Source organism: Dipteris shenzhenensis, chromosome 27, assembly GCF_047967505.1.
Source record: "Dipteris shenzhenensis isolate YYH24624 ecotype China chromosome 27, Dip_SZ_1.0, whole genome shotgun sequence".
In the NCBI taxonomy this organism is placed as follows: domain Eukaryota; kingdom Viridiplantae; phylum Streptophyta; class Polypodiopsida; order Gleicheniales; family Dipteridaceae; genus Dipteris; species Dipteris shenzhenensis.
In genome coordinates this window covers 13,009,999-13,023,270 of record NC_141622.1, presented here as the reverse complement: position 1 = coordinate 13,023,270, position 13,272 = coordinate 13,009,999, and the positions used below count along the sequence as shown (strand labels likewise).

The following is a 13,272-nucleotide window of genomic DNA, read 5'->3' as shown; positions in this document are numbered from 1 at the left end:
AGAGGTCCAGGTTTCAGGAGTGAACTGATGGATTTATTATGTGTAAAGCTGAAGATTAAACACAGATATGCAAGTCCCTATTATCCCCAATGTAATGGGATGAATGAAAAATTTAATGGTCTGTGTACTAATACCATGGGAAAGATCATGAGAACACATGAGAAGGAGTGGGACCTTGCTTTGCACTGGGCTTTATGGGCTTACAGAGTTGCAGTAAAAGAAGGGACTCAGTTTTCACCATTTCATCTTGTTTACGGGAAAGAAGCTCTATTACCCTTGGAAGTAGAAATTCCTGCATTACAGATGTTAATGAAGATAAACGAGGATTCAAATTCTACTTTCCAAAACCGGTTATTGGATTTACAGAAAGCACAACTAGACAGACAAAAGGCGGTAGAACATTATGCTTTAATTCAAGAGAAGAATCAGAAGATACTAAACAAGAAATTTAGGAATAGGAAAATCAAGGGTGATCTAGTTTTGAGATACAACAGTAGTCTGGATTCTACCTTCAAGAAGAAATTTGTGACTAAATGGGATGGACCTTTTCATGTGACGAAGAAATTCAAAAATGACTCATATCAACTTGAGGATTTGGATGGTCAGCAGCATAAGAATAGAGTCAATGGCTTCAGACTAAAGAAATACTTTCATAGGATCATGAGCATGGGCAACTATGGACCTACTATGATGAAACCAGACAAGCCGAAAGACCTCATGGATGAGGATATCTCTGAAGAAATGCAAATCTTATATACCCCTATCTGCAAGACATGAATGCCTGCACACTTGGGGATGGGCAAAATGATAGGACAAAACCTGTATCAAGTTTTTGAGCACTGTATATAGCTGTGGGTAGGCACATAATTGAACACATCTAGGGTAAGTGTGGGCTTTTAGCATGTGGATTTTTCTTTCACAACATGATGAAATGCAACGTGGTTTTTCGTACGGAATCCTCATGCACAAAGAACCCCCCAAGAATACTAATCCATCCAATTATCCCTTCCACCTATAGATTCATGAAACCTCAACGATCAAAGTCCCTATCATGACTTCCGTTCAGTCACTATTGCATCTGCACACAAAGTGTACGTCATACTCAGAATTGTAAGCAGCCACATCATGAGTGCTTCCAGCAACGACAACTCCCAACTTGTCTTCTGTTCCAGCTAAGCTCCGCACACTTGTGCGTGATTAAAGGTAACAAACCCATAGCCCAAAACAATAAGCGACTCGTACTTCATGTCGATCAGCCCATTAGCTCTCCGCTCAGCTAATCGTCAACCTGTCTCTTCTCTTCCATACTACAGCTCTCTGCTCAGCTAACAGCCCATCAGCCTCGTGCTATTTTTTTTCAGATCATCACACCTCGTTGACAGCCCGTACATAGCCCAATCGCTCTCTCAGATCGTCATATCGCTCTCTCAGATCGTCATAGCCCTCTACATCCTGACGCACTGCTCTTGTACAACAATTTGAAGCCCGTGAGCCATCCGTTCATCGACCAGCATATCCTCTTCTCTCTCCTTCTCCGCTTTCTTCCCTCCCAACTTGATCTCTTCCGCTCATCCACGTTTTCCAGAACTCTCCAGTAGTCGCCATTCCACGTATCAGCCCACTTGTCAGCCAGAGCATCCCCCTTGATCACGTAGCCACCTTGCATGCATACATTCTCTTTCAGATTTTCCAACCACGTCATCACGTAGAATTTATCACTCTTCCATTTAAAAAATGCAAATATCCCCCAAGGCACATTAAATGCACATTTTGGACCTTTGGTCACATAATTCCACACACATTAGCATGCACATTAAGGCTTGCATGCACCCTCATACACACACATGAAAAGCCTCGACATGGACACCAGAAGATATCAAATTCCTGTAACATGCAAGTGCACCATTGACTCAGGAAAATATAAAAAAACCCTTCATGACTTGACTTTACATGACCCCAAAAACATTTCACTTGACCACAGATGGAGTATCTAAACAAAAGCTGATGTTAGTGTGCAATCTTTATTTCCATTCAATATAGAACATAATAGTTACAAACCCTTTTCGACTCATGCCAAGTGGTGAAGTCATGGAACCATCCCAAATTTTCATCAAATCTCCTGCAGTGAGTGACTGTGGGGGGAATTCATTCCAAGGGGCGACATATCTAGGATGATCAGGTGGAAAAAATCCATGGTGATTCTCATAGATGACCTTATTCAATGTGTCTGCCCATGAGGCAACTAGCGAAGGACCACAAACAGGACATGCATCGTAACCCGATGTAATGAGACCACAAACAGGACATGCTCATAATTAAAAGTTCAATGCTTACTTGAATACTCGTCATATAAGCCTAAGAAGTCATGCATCCTCCACATCAAGACTGCTTTGCAGTTGAAGTCTCGTGGGACGAGGGAGGCCTGCTCACATCATGCACCTCGATACGAGCTGTTTTACTCATACAAGCTGCTGGAAGGAGGTGTTGTAGATACATCATGTGTGGTTGATCTGTCGTACAAAGAACGACTGTGTGTATGAACAACTCTTGGTTGACACAGAGCTACAACAAGTCAAATCCTTCTTTCCCCTCTTTCAAAGAGTCTATGTGTTCCTGTGTGTGTGTTCTAGCCAGATTGTGTGGGAGATTGACTCGTTATTTGTGTGCTCTGGATATCTGCTCTGGAACCTCGTTCATAAGCTCATCATCTACGAGCCCACATCGCAGCTGATCCCTATGAAGTCTCAGCTATCTGACGTGGTGAAGTACATAATTCCTGGTTGTCTTTCCTTTTTTTCCTCATCACCGTTACTCGTAGGTAGTAAAGGCATTCCAGGAATCGAAATGAAAGGTGAAGAAGAAGACATAAATGTCGTGTAATGTGATGAAAAAGTATGTCTTTAAAAAAGGGCACCCTAGCTCAGGTACAAAGCAAACAGGCTCCACCACAACACTGCCCGTTACTCTTAGGTAGTAAAGGCATTCCAGGAATCAAAATGAAAGGTGAAGAAGAAGACATAAATGTCGTGTCATGTGATGGAAAAGTATGTCTTTAAAAAAGGGTAACGTGTGGGTCACTGAGGCTTGTTTTCCAGACAATATCCAAAAAGCATTTAGCAAAAAATGTCAGCTCTTATAAAAATATACATTTTTCACTCATGTATGTCTTCTGCAAGTTTTCAGAACGTTGTATGACATGCTTCTTGACAAGGCATGTTAAGCTCGAAAAAAAAAAAAAGAGATTGCAAACTGAGTTCCTGGAGCAGTAAAATTACTGTGATGTTGTAGCTCCATGATGCTGGTTTGATATGTATTTCTTGCTGAGTTGCAAACTGAGAGTTCCTGGAGTAGCAGAAGTGTGTGATGTTTGCAGCTCCATGATGCTGGTTTGATATGTATTTCTTGTTACTCTTGACATATTGATACCCCATGCAAGTTTTCCAAAGTTGCATGAAAAGATGCCGCTCGAGAGTCTTTACCAGTAGCGCATAACATGCTACTGTAATCCTGTTATCGCACCATCGAGTGCCTGCTAGCCAAAGCCTTTAATGCTGCTGGTGAGGGGTGCCTCAGACTATGCAACAACATTAGGATCAATGTGAATAAAGTAAGAGCACCTGCCTGATGACATACTCCCAAGGATACAGGCACATAAGAGAGTAGTGTTGAAACTCCCAGTGTAACCTGTGAGGAACACCCGAGCCATACATTCAAATCGCTTGGAAAATATACCATGCAACAAAATATAACCTGGTAGATTGTTGACATCCTTAATATGCATTTCAAACTACAAATACACAGTGCCGTTAAAGGTTTAATCATATAAACATGCCGTTAGTATGGACAGTCTTTAGGTTATGTTATACAACCTTGCTCAATACCATCTGCAGAAACTGGTTCAACATTTTTACTTTTTGGAATGGGCACTCTGCTTAACCTATCAAAAAGGAGGAAGCTTTTGTGCCATCAGGTAGCCATGGAAGCTATTGATATTATGTATCTACGGGCAGACAGGTTGGCTTTCTATTGCTTCTTATGTAATGTTGCAATAACTAGCTCTAGCTGAGATCTCTTTCAATATAACACAAAGCACTCCTTATTAGAAAGAAGCAATAAGGATTTAGGATGCAGTTACATTCACATATGGAAAACTTTCAAGGATAAAACTGATCTTGAGCTTTCCCAGGACTGCATGCATAGAACTGCTGGTACCCTTATCTTCTTTGTTCAATTTCTGAAAGGTTTTTAAATTGAAAGCTATCTTGTACTTTGCCAACTATTTCTGGTTCTTTCATTGGCTATCTGAGATGTACTCTTTTCTGAAATCAGGTTGTCTTTTAGCAATATTCACTGTTGTTAATGCTTCTCAAGAATATAGATCCAAAGTAGTTTATTATAATTAACAAAGTATTCAATATAACTCAAGCATTCATGTACAAATCGGTGTTGTGGAAATCAGTAGATCTCCAATGGTTGGAGCGGGAAATGTGGGGTCTCTAAAACCTAAACTTTCATGGAAACCCAAGGTTAAGTTTCATAGAATGCAGCAATAACTAAGATGACTTGGGCCACAGGCAGGCTGGAACAGCAGTAGGTCCCTTTACCAGCAGATATAGGGCCACATGAAGGAATATGCAACATGAAAGAGCAAGCGGAAACTAGAGATGTTATTGGCAGAAGTAACTGTAGGCCTTTCACATATTTCCATCACCCGATGGGAGATTAAAATGGGATAAAGATTCTAGTAGCCACCAGCCTCTAATGCTTTCATCTCTTTCGATAAGGCCTCTATGATGAGCTGCACCACTTTTGGTCTTTGGCTTCATCTCACTGCCCATCTTGTCATATGAAACCCGTTTCGCCCCAAGTCAAAACATTAGTGCCACAACTTACATTGCCGCATATATGAATAATCGACCTCTATCCTCCTAGCTCTGTGTAAGAACTTGTTTTTTTTCCCCATGACGTAAGAACTTGTTTTGTAGTCAATCCGCTCCAAAATTTCAGGTGTACGTAGGTGTAGGATCTATAAAGAGAGAGGAGAGACAAACCCGATGCACAAGGCTGAAATGTATTACAACCCAGAAGAATCCCACACAGGAATCCCTCACATGGAAAGGGGTAAGCTCAAAATAACAAAGCAAGCCTAAAATAAGATGGATGCATTTTTGTAGAAAGCCATAACCCTAAGATGCCCTAACCCATGTTAGAATTGGTTTCTATTTCAATGTGTTCTCACGGGCTCTCTCTTAATTCCAAGTTGAATACTCACTTGCACATGGAATAACAAAACTGCAGGATTCCAGTACTCACAGCTCATTCAATACAAAAAATTGCTCATAAAAGAGATTGACATGCAACAGACCAACTTGTATGTATTGAAATCCTGAAGGGAGAAACTCCAACTGAGAGACATTTTTGCCTTACAAAGGCCAAGACTCAGGACTCAGGACTATGAACCCTATAGCAAGGTTAGCTTGCTGAGCGACACACGCTACGCCATCAACCGACTCTCATTGGACTGGTACTGGACAAAGAGAATGAGATTGGAGGACGTGACTCATTCATAAAGCATCTAGACACTAGTTCAATGGAACCACGCTGAGGTTACTCGCTGACTGTTCCATCAGCCTCTCCAAAGTTTGTCCTATGATCAGCCAATTGGAACAGATTGGCCACGTGAACCAAACCTCCACGTCCAGGCGACCTTTCTTGGAGTCTTTACACCATAGGCAGCCACAAAGCCCCCACAAGCTTCTTTCTAACACCCCCCCAGAAGCTGAATGGGGGAGATCATCAAATGACCCGCCAGAACTGCTATGCATAAGAAAGATCGACTCTCAAGACCAGTGCAAGAGTAGCACCATAAGAGCTCAAAAACACGACCTAAGACAAGTGAAATACCATTCAATATGCACCATAAAAGTTCTCAGAATGCCCAATAATAATCCAAACCAGCTGCAGCCAAATTCTCATATACTGTCGATGCTCCAAAACTACTGCTGGCTGCAAAGCAAAAAATGTCGATTGTAGAAGATACCTGCCCACACAGGGCTGAGCCAAGAACAGCAGAAACGTCAGACTAAACATGGTCACCCACACAAGGCACGACGAAAGAATAAATGAGCCACCCACAAAGGGCTAGACCCAACAATAACTCTGATGAAATCTGAAACATCTTCCACGCACGATCATCTACTGTGATTACATGTGGGCCAAATAACATAAGCCTTGGAGTATAATCCTTAACGGTTTTCAGCCACAGTCGATGAGCCAAGTGACAACCACAAAATATATCATCCAAAAGCACTTCTACAAGATCTCTCACTGGTCCACTCATCTATATATGTAAGTTCGTTGCTAGATCAAAACAATCCACTGCCGTAGTCGTTCCATTGTCCAGAAAAACCATGAGCCTCCATAAAATATTCTCAACTTTTAATAGTGGGTGACCGCCCAACGCTTACAGAAAAACAAGCTTCCCACAACCATCGAAACAAAGAAATCTTCATATCATCAACACACTTGCGGACTTCTTCTCTGCCAAGATTCTTCAGATCTCATAGGCTTCGTCCACTCTTACTTTCCTGAACTTCAACTGGCTGCTCAGATTCTCCAATCCCTTGCAAGTTGTAGTTTCTCAAAAAACCTCATTGACTGAGCTGTGACGAAAAACTACCAAAGCTCACAATCTCTCATAATCGAACTGCTCTGATACCATATGTTAGAATTGGTTTGTGTTCTCACAGACTCTCTCTTGATTCCACGTTGAATACTCACTTGCACAGGATTCCAGTAACTCACAGCTCATTCAATACAACAGTTTGCTCATAAAAGAAATCGAGGCGCAACAGACCAACTTGTATTAAAATCCTGAAGGGACAAACTCCAAACTGAGACTGGGGACAGAAGAGGCTCACGCTTGTCAGCCTTACAAAGACCAAGCCTCAGGACTCAAGATGACTATGGACCCTATAGCAAGGCTAGCTTGCTGACAGACACACACTATGCCATCAACCGACTCTCATCGGACTGGTACTGGACAAAGAGAATAAGATTGGAGGTCAAACTCATTCATATAGCATCTAGACACTGGTTCAATGAAACCACGCTGAGGTTGCGCGCTGATTGTTCCATGAGCCTCTCCAGAGTTTGCCCTACGATCAGCCAATTGGAACAGATTAGCCATGTGAACCAAACCTCCCCATCCAGGCGACCTTTCTTGGAGTCTTTACACCATAGGCAGCCACAAAGCCCCAACAAAACTTCTTCCTAACAACCCACCTCTAGGGATAAACTAAGATCGGGGTACCAATTTGTTTAAAATCACCCCAAGGAATTTCCCCAAGTATTGGCTTTTTACCTCCCTTGGTTTTTACCCCAAGGATACATTAGACTCTAATCAAGACCTGACATCTCATTGCCCCTTCAAATTTCCCTTAATGAAGTGCAAAATGATCCTCAAGCCTCAAAACACATCAAGATCTCTCCCTCATGCCAAAGAAATCATTAGACAAGCAATTCATGCCTCCTAATGCGGATTTCCAAGCTCATGCCCGACTACTAGAGAAAAAGTGCTCTTTGTTCACGAACGCAGTATCCTAGACAACATCTTTACTTTCTGGGAGGCAATGGATTGGGCCAGGGAGGAGTTGCAGCCTCTCACCATCCTTCTCTTGGATTTTGAGAAGACATATGATAGAGTGGAGTGGTCCTTTTTGGAGGGCACCCTGCGGAGACTGGGTTTCTCAGAGAGGTGGATCAGAGGGGTCTCACCTCTATACATAGGGAGGTCCATTCAGGTGATCATCAGAAGGCACACGGGTGAGGCCTTCCTCTTTCTCGCTCAGTTCGATAGGGCTTCCCCCTCGCCCCCTTTTGTATTATAGGCGTTGGCCTATTTTATACGCTCTCAGGTGATCGGTCTCATAGGGATAGGTTGTCGATCCAACAAGAGGAGTTGCTAGATTCAGAGTTTGCAAATGACACAGCTCTATATGTGGAGGGCTCAGCCGCGAGCCTTGAGGCAGTCAAGGGGGCCTTGGCTATCTACTGTGAGGCCTTTGGGACCCACATTCACTGGACCAAGTCTATTGTCTTCTTCACGGCATAGAGGAGGTTCAGGATGTCCAAGACTAGGGGGCTGCTTTTGGCTTTCATGGGATTCCACGGGGAGAGATAGCAAGGTACCTTGGCTAACTTCCAGCCACAATTACAATGAAACCACTCAGAACATAAAATTGCAGAAATACCAGAAGGAGGCTAGAATGCCCCTGCTCAATGAAATCAGATAAGAGACACCCACTGGCCCCAAATGCTTTGGCGCCCCTTTCGGCATTCCTCAATGACTGTGCCAACTGAGTGTAACAAGGCATCAATGTAAGACCCCAAAAGTGCTCAAATAGCTTCACAGCATAAAACTGCAATCAAACTACCCTCTGTGATTGGGTGTGTGATTACAGCCTGTATGGCCCAGAAGAACTCCAAACAACAAAATACAAAGCAACAACCTTCAAAGATAGCAAATGTAAACCAAAAAGGAAACCAAACTACCATACCTGTTGTCCGTGGAAAAGGGGTGAGCTCTACCCTCGCACTTGTCCAAGCCCCCAGCAATGCACAGATGGCTTCACTACCTTTGGATCTCATAATAGACATACAGATCAAACACTCCTTTGTCTCCACCTCCTCCAACGTGCATTAGCCTATAGATCCACTGCTCTCTGGGTGTGCCTGCAGCTCTCCGTGCCTCGATCCTTAGTTAATGGGATGACACCCACATCTATGCAATGACATTCCTCAGTGCATTTGAAACTCCTCTATCCTCTAGGTATTGGCATATGATGATCATCCGCCGTTCTTTGATACTCTCAAGAAGTGGTCGTGGTAGAAGTGGATCTTGGTGGGCAACTCTTGGTCCTCCCCCCCTCCCACTACCAAAAGTTCATAATATATATAGATATGGAGTAGATCCAACCGTATGATACGGTCAATCAAGAGTCAATACCTTGACTAGTGAACCATCTGGACACCTGTGCATACTATGCCTGCTAACCCCTCTATCTACTAGTCTCTTGGATAACTCTATTGCCAACCTCGATAATCTCCAGCTAGGCAAAGTCCAAAACCTATGAACATATGTCTAGAAAATAGCATCGATCTGCAATGGTGTCATGGTAAATTTTGCCTGTACTATCTGATGGGAACCGAAGGCTCATCACCTATAGTCTCTCAAATATCCTCCAGATAGTTGCTGGGAGATCACTCCCCAGCCTTTCCTTGGTCGAGGAGTTTTGGAAGTGTGCCTAGAAGCATTGTTGTTCTAACTCGGCCAGAGCTCCAATGCACACATTTCGAGACAGGGCTTTTCTTTAAAGCTATATAGATCAGTTGCAAGTTGCAGGTGCACTTAGCCATGGTAGATTAGCCCTTTTTCTCTTTATGTGGTGGCACATAGAGACCCCATTAAGGTAGATCAAGCAGCCGCGAAGTGATAGCACCACAGGAAACTAGATAGGTTGAGCACAACGACATGTCACAGACTTCTAAACATTTGAGTCAGTCCCAAGACATTGTGGAACGGAGGAGGAGGAGCTAGCCGACATGAGGACAGATCGATTAGTAGGAAGAGATGATGTAGAGCCGTGGAGCCAGAGACACACAGACCGCATACGATGCAGAGGCTGACCGGAGCACGCACGATGGAGATCCATCCTATCTCAGCTCTCCTCAATGGGGACCGTCAGAGCCAAGTGTCACTCTTGATATGGTTCATTAATACAAAGATCACAGAGACCATGCCCCCTGCCACAACGAGAGACGACTTGACACAAACAAGTACGAGATATCTTCGCATCTCAATCAGAGAGCTGCCATGGCACCTACTTTCATATTCTTCAGTACTAACTTTGAGCCTTAAGTTTGAGCTTTTGAGCCTCTTAGCTTACAATTGCACTCAGCAAGGGCCTCAGCCCCCTCCCTATGCGCGTATGGGGTTTAATTGATTTTAGATCAGATCCCCTCCCTATTGAGCTCAAGATAGTGAGACATTCTAGATACACCACATGTCACAGGGTATGGCAACACTTACTAGAGATGGAAGCAGTACATGACTTGATCATCTATGCACACTGGAGGAGGATTTCCTATGCACTTGCCCACTCTACTATGAGATCCAAGAACGATACCATTGTCTCTTTCAGGTGGGGCTTGGCCACTCTCAAGACTAACCCACTTTCATGACCAGTCTATGTTGGTCTCCATATGATTGAAATGCGGTGACACTAAGAGACCCTATTGAGACAAGCCAGAGAGCAGAAAGTAACACTGCCACCACGGGAGGCAAAGACAGATTGAGCACAGCGGCATGTCACAGACTCTATGCATTTGAGTCACCCCAAGACACAGCGGAGTAGAGGAGGAGATTGATGACATGAGAGCAAAGTGGATAAGCAGGAAGAGATGACGTGGAGCAGCCGAGACAGACACACAGAGACCACGCACGATGCAAACTATGACCAGAGCACGCATGCTGGAGGTCTAGCATATCTCATCTCTCCTTAGAGGGGGCCGTCCGAGCTGAGGTGCCGCTATTGATATGGCTCACCAGATACATAGATCGCGGAGGCATGCCCCCACCATAGCAAGCGACGACTCGACAGGCATAGATAAAGAGATATCCTAGCATCACACTGGCAAGCCACCATGGCATCTGGTTATGTATTTTAAGCACTGATTCCGCGTTGTTTTGAGCTTATTAGTATTAGTATAGCACTCAGCAAGGGCCCTAGCGAGCTCTTTGCCTCAGCACATAGTGGCTTGTATGAGTTTACCCTTTGATTGTACTTTGTCTCATAGGCCCGCAAGGCCTCTTGAAGATGTAAATCTCTCTCTCTCTCTCTCTCTCTCTCTCTCTCTCTCTCTCTCTCGCTATATATATATATATATATATCAATGCCATCTCCAGGCAGTTACCTATCTTCACAGAGTCTGGTCTTACCTAGAGAAAGGCTATCGAGAGTGGCGCTATATATATCAATGCCATCTCCAGGAAGTTACCTATCTTCACAGAGTCTAGTCTTACCTAGAGAGAGGCTATCGAGAGTGGCGCTAGAGTCATCTATGCGACTCGCTAAGAGTGGTGCCAGCATGGCCTGGTATGCACACATCTCAAAATGGTTAGACAGAGATGGGATTCAGATGGATCGTCTCCTCCCCTTCCAATATAGCTTAGACACCCTTGATCCTCTTGTCCCACGGGATGAGATCAAACATTTCATACAATCAGACCGGCTTCAGCTCTATACATCACGGATATCGGGAGGGGACCAGAATCTCCCCACCAAGACCAAATTTTATCGCAACCACTTCTTGAGAGTATCGAAGGATGGAGTGATCATCAGACCCAATATTTGGAGGATAGGGAGTATCACATGCCCTTAGGATTGCCATTGGGCAAATGCAAGTCTCATCCCATCAACTGAGGATTGAGATAGGGAGAGCCGCAGGCACACCTAGGGAGCAGCAAACCTGAATTTATGCACATTGGGTCCAAGGATGCTACCACTGCCTTTTCCAAAAGGGGATTGGATTTGGGCTCTCTCCAGATTGATTCACTTCTAAGACCAGGTCTGAATCAGTCTCTACCTGATGGAAATGAGACGTCAAAGAGAGACCCTCCTTTGTCTAATCACAGAGGGAGAGAGGGAAACTCAGTAGGGGGCTGTGATGGATCGAGCTCAGCGCCACGTCACAGACTTCTACTCATTCTAGTCTGCCCTTGGACATGTCGGGAGAGAGGATGAGGAGATCAACGACATGAGAGCAGTATGGACCACTGACACGACACGACACGACACGACAAGGGGAGATACAACCAGAGACACTAGAGCCACCCATGATGCGGCGACGGACGAGAGCGCGCACGATGAAGGTTCAGCCTCTTACACATTTTTTGGGAGGAGATCGCCCGACCAGAGGTGTTACTATTGATATGGCCCACAGGATACAGCGCGGAGACCATGCCCTCCACAACATGAGACAACCAGACAGACACAAATACGAGACATCTTTGCAGCTCACAGGAGAGCCACCATGGCACCTAGATATGTCTTTTGAGTCCTTATATGAGACTAAGTCTAGCTATTGGTCACTAGTTCTAGACTTGGAGTTGGTCACTAGTTCTAGACTTGGAGTTTACATGTTTTGTATCTCTGATTTTAGTCTAGTATAATTTTCAGCAAAGGGTCTTAGTGTGCCCTTTGTGGCTTGTATGAGTATGTGTCACATTTCATACATTTTCACCGCTCACAAACGAGCCACCACGATGCCAGTCTTCAGTTTCTAAGTCCCAGCTCTTCGCCTACTTCAGTTTTAGTATTTGATCTATACTTGATTTTTGCTCGGGCTATTGAGCTCTTTAGATCAGCATAGCACTCACCAAGGGTCCTAGCACGCCCTTTGCTCCAGCCCATTGAGGCTTGTATCCCATAGGCCCACAAGGCCTCCTGCGGACGTTTACACATCTTCTTTCTTTCTTTCTCTCAGTGTGCGTGCATGTGCTATGTGCATGTTTGTTTAAGCCAGTGCAAAGGAGACCCCCTTATTTGATTCACTAATCTGAAGGCGAACTACTGTATGCATGCACTATCTTGGCGCTGGACCTATAAGAGGAATGGAAAGAATTTGAGAGGCTACACGCCTCATCTGATGTAACCCATGCATTCCACAAACTATCATGCTCACAAGTTTGCAAAGTGAGACCCCTACAAATGGACACTTCCTTTCAGATTATCACCTATCCTAATGGAATTCAAGATCAAAGGCATATACACATAGGCTACCTTGGAGAGCACTTTCCTCGTCCATGCAAATAGCAGCCCAAGGAAACAAGGATTACCATATATAAGTGATTGAACGGTTTAACTCTCATGGCATATCAACAAACCACCTCCCCCACAACAATACTCTCTAGTTGCCCTTACATTACACATGACTCATTAGAAAGTTCACAAGATTATAAGAGACAACCCATGGCAAGTGTACATTTAGCAATCATAGGTCTTCCTAACACAACGACATGGCATTTTACAAAGCACACTAAAGGATCCTCCTGCCCTTGAGAATCATTTTCGTAATCAAATCGACACGACATGGAATGGGAAAAAGAGTGACAAGAATGTTGACTTCTGTCAATGAAGCAAACCAGATCCATTATCTCCAGTGATTTTTGAGCTTTATAGTGGTATTATTAAAGCCTTTCAATATGAGTCT

At 44.0% G+C, this 13,272-nt stretch overlaps 1 protein-coding gene across 1 annotated transcript in view; it reads right to left on the bottom strand.

Annotated features, from left to right (window-relative positions):
- Positions 1–2,880: 2,880 nt before the first annotated feature.
- Positions 2,881–13,272, bottom strand: part of COX15 (cytochrome c oxidase 15) — an 84,214-nt gene continuing 73,822 nt past the window's right edge. The window contains exon 8 of the mRNA XM_087398484.1: positions 2,881–3,684. Within this exon, the coding sequence (XP_087254610.1) occupies positions 3,511–3,684 (174 nt within the window). The 3' untranslated portion in view covers positions 2,881–3,510. The remainder of the gene's footprint in view (positions 3,685–13,272) is intronic.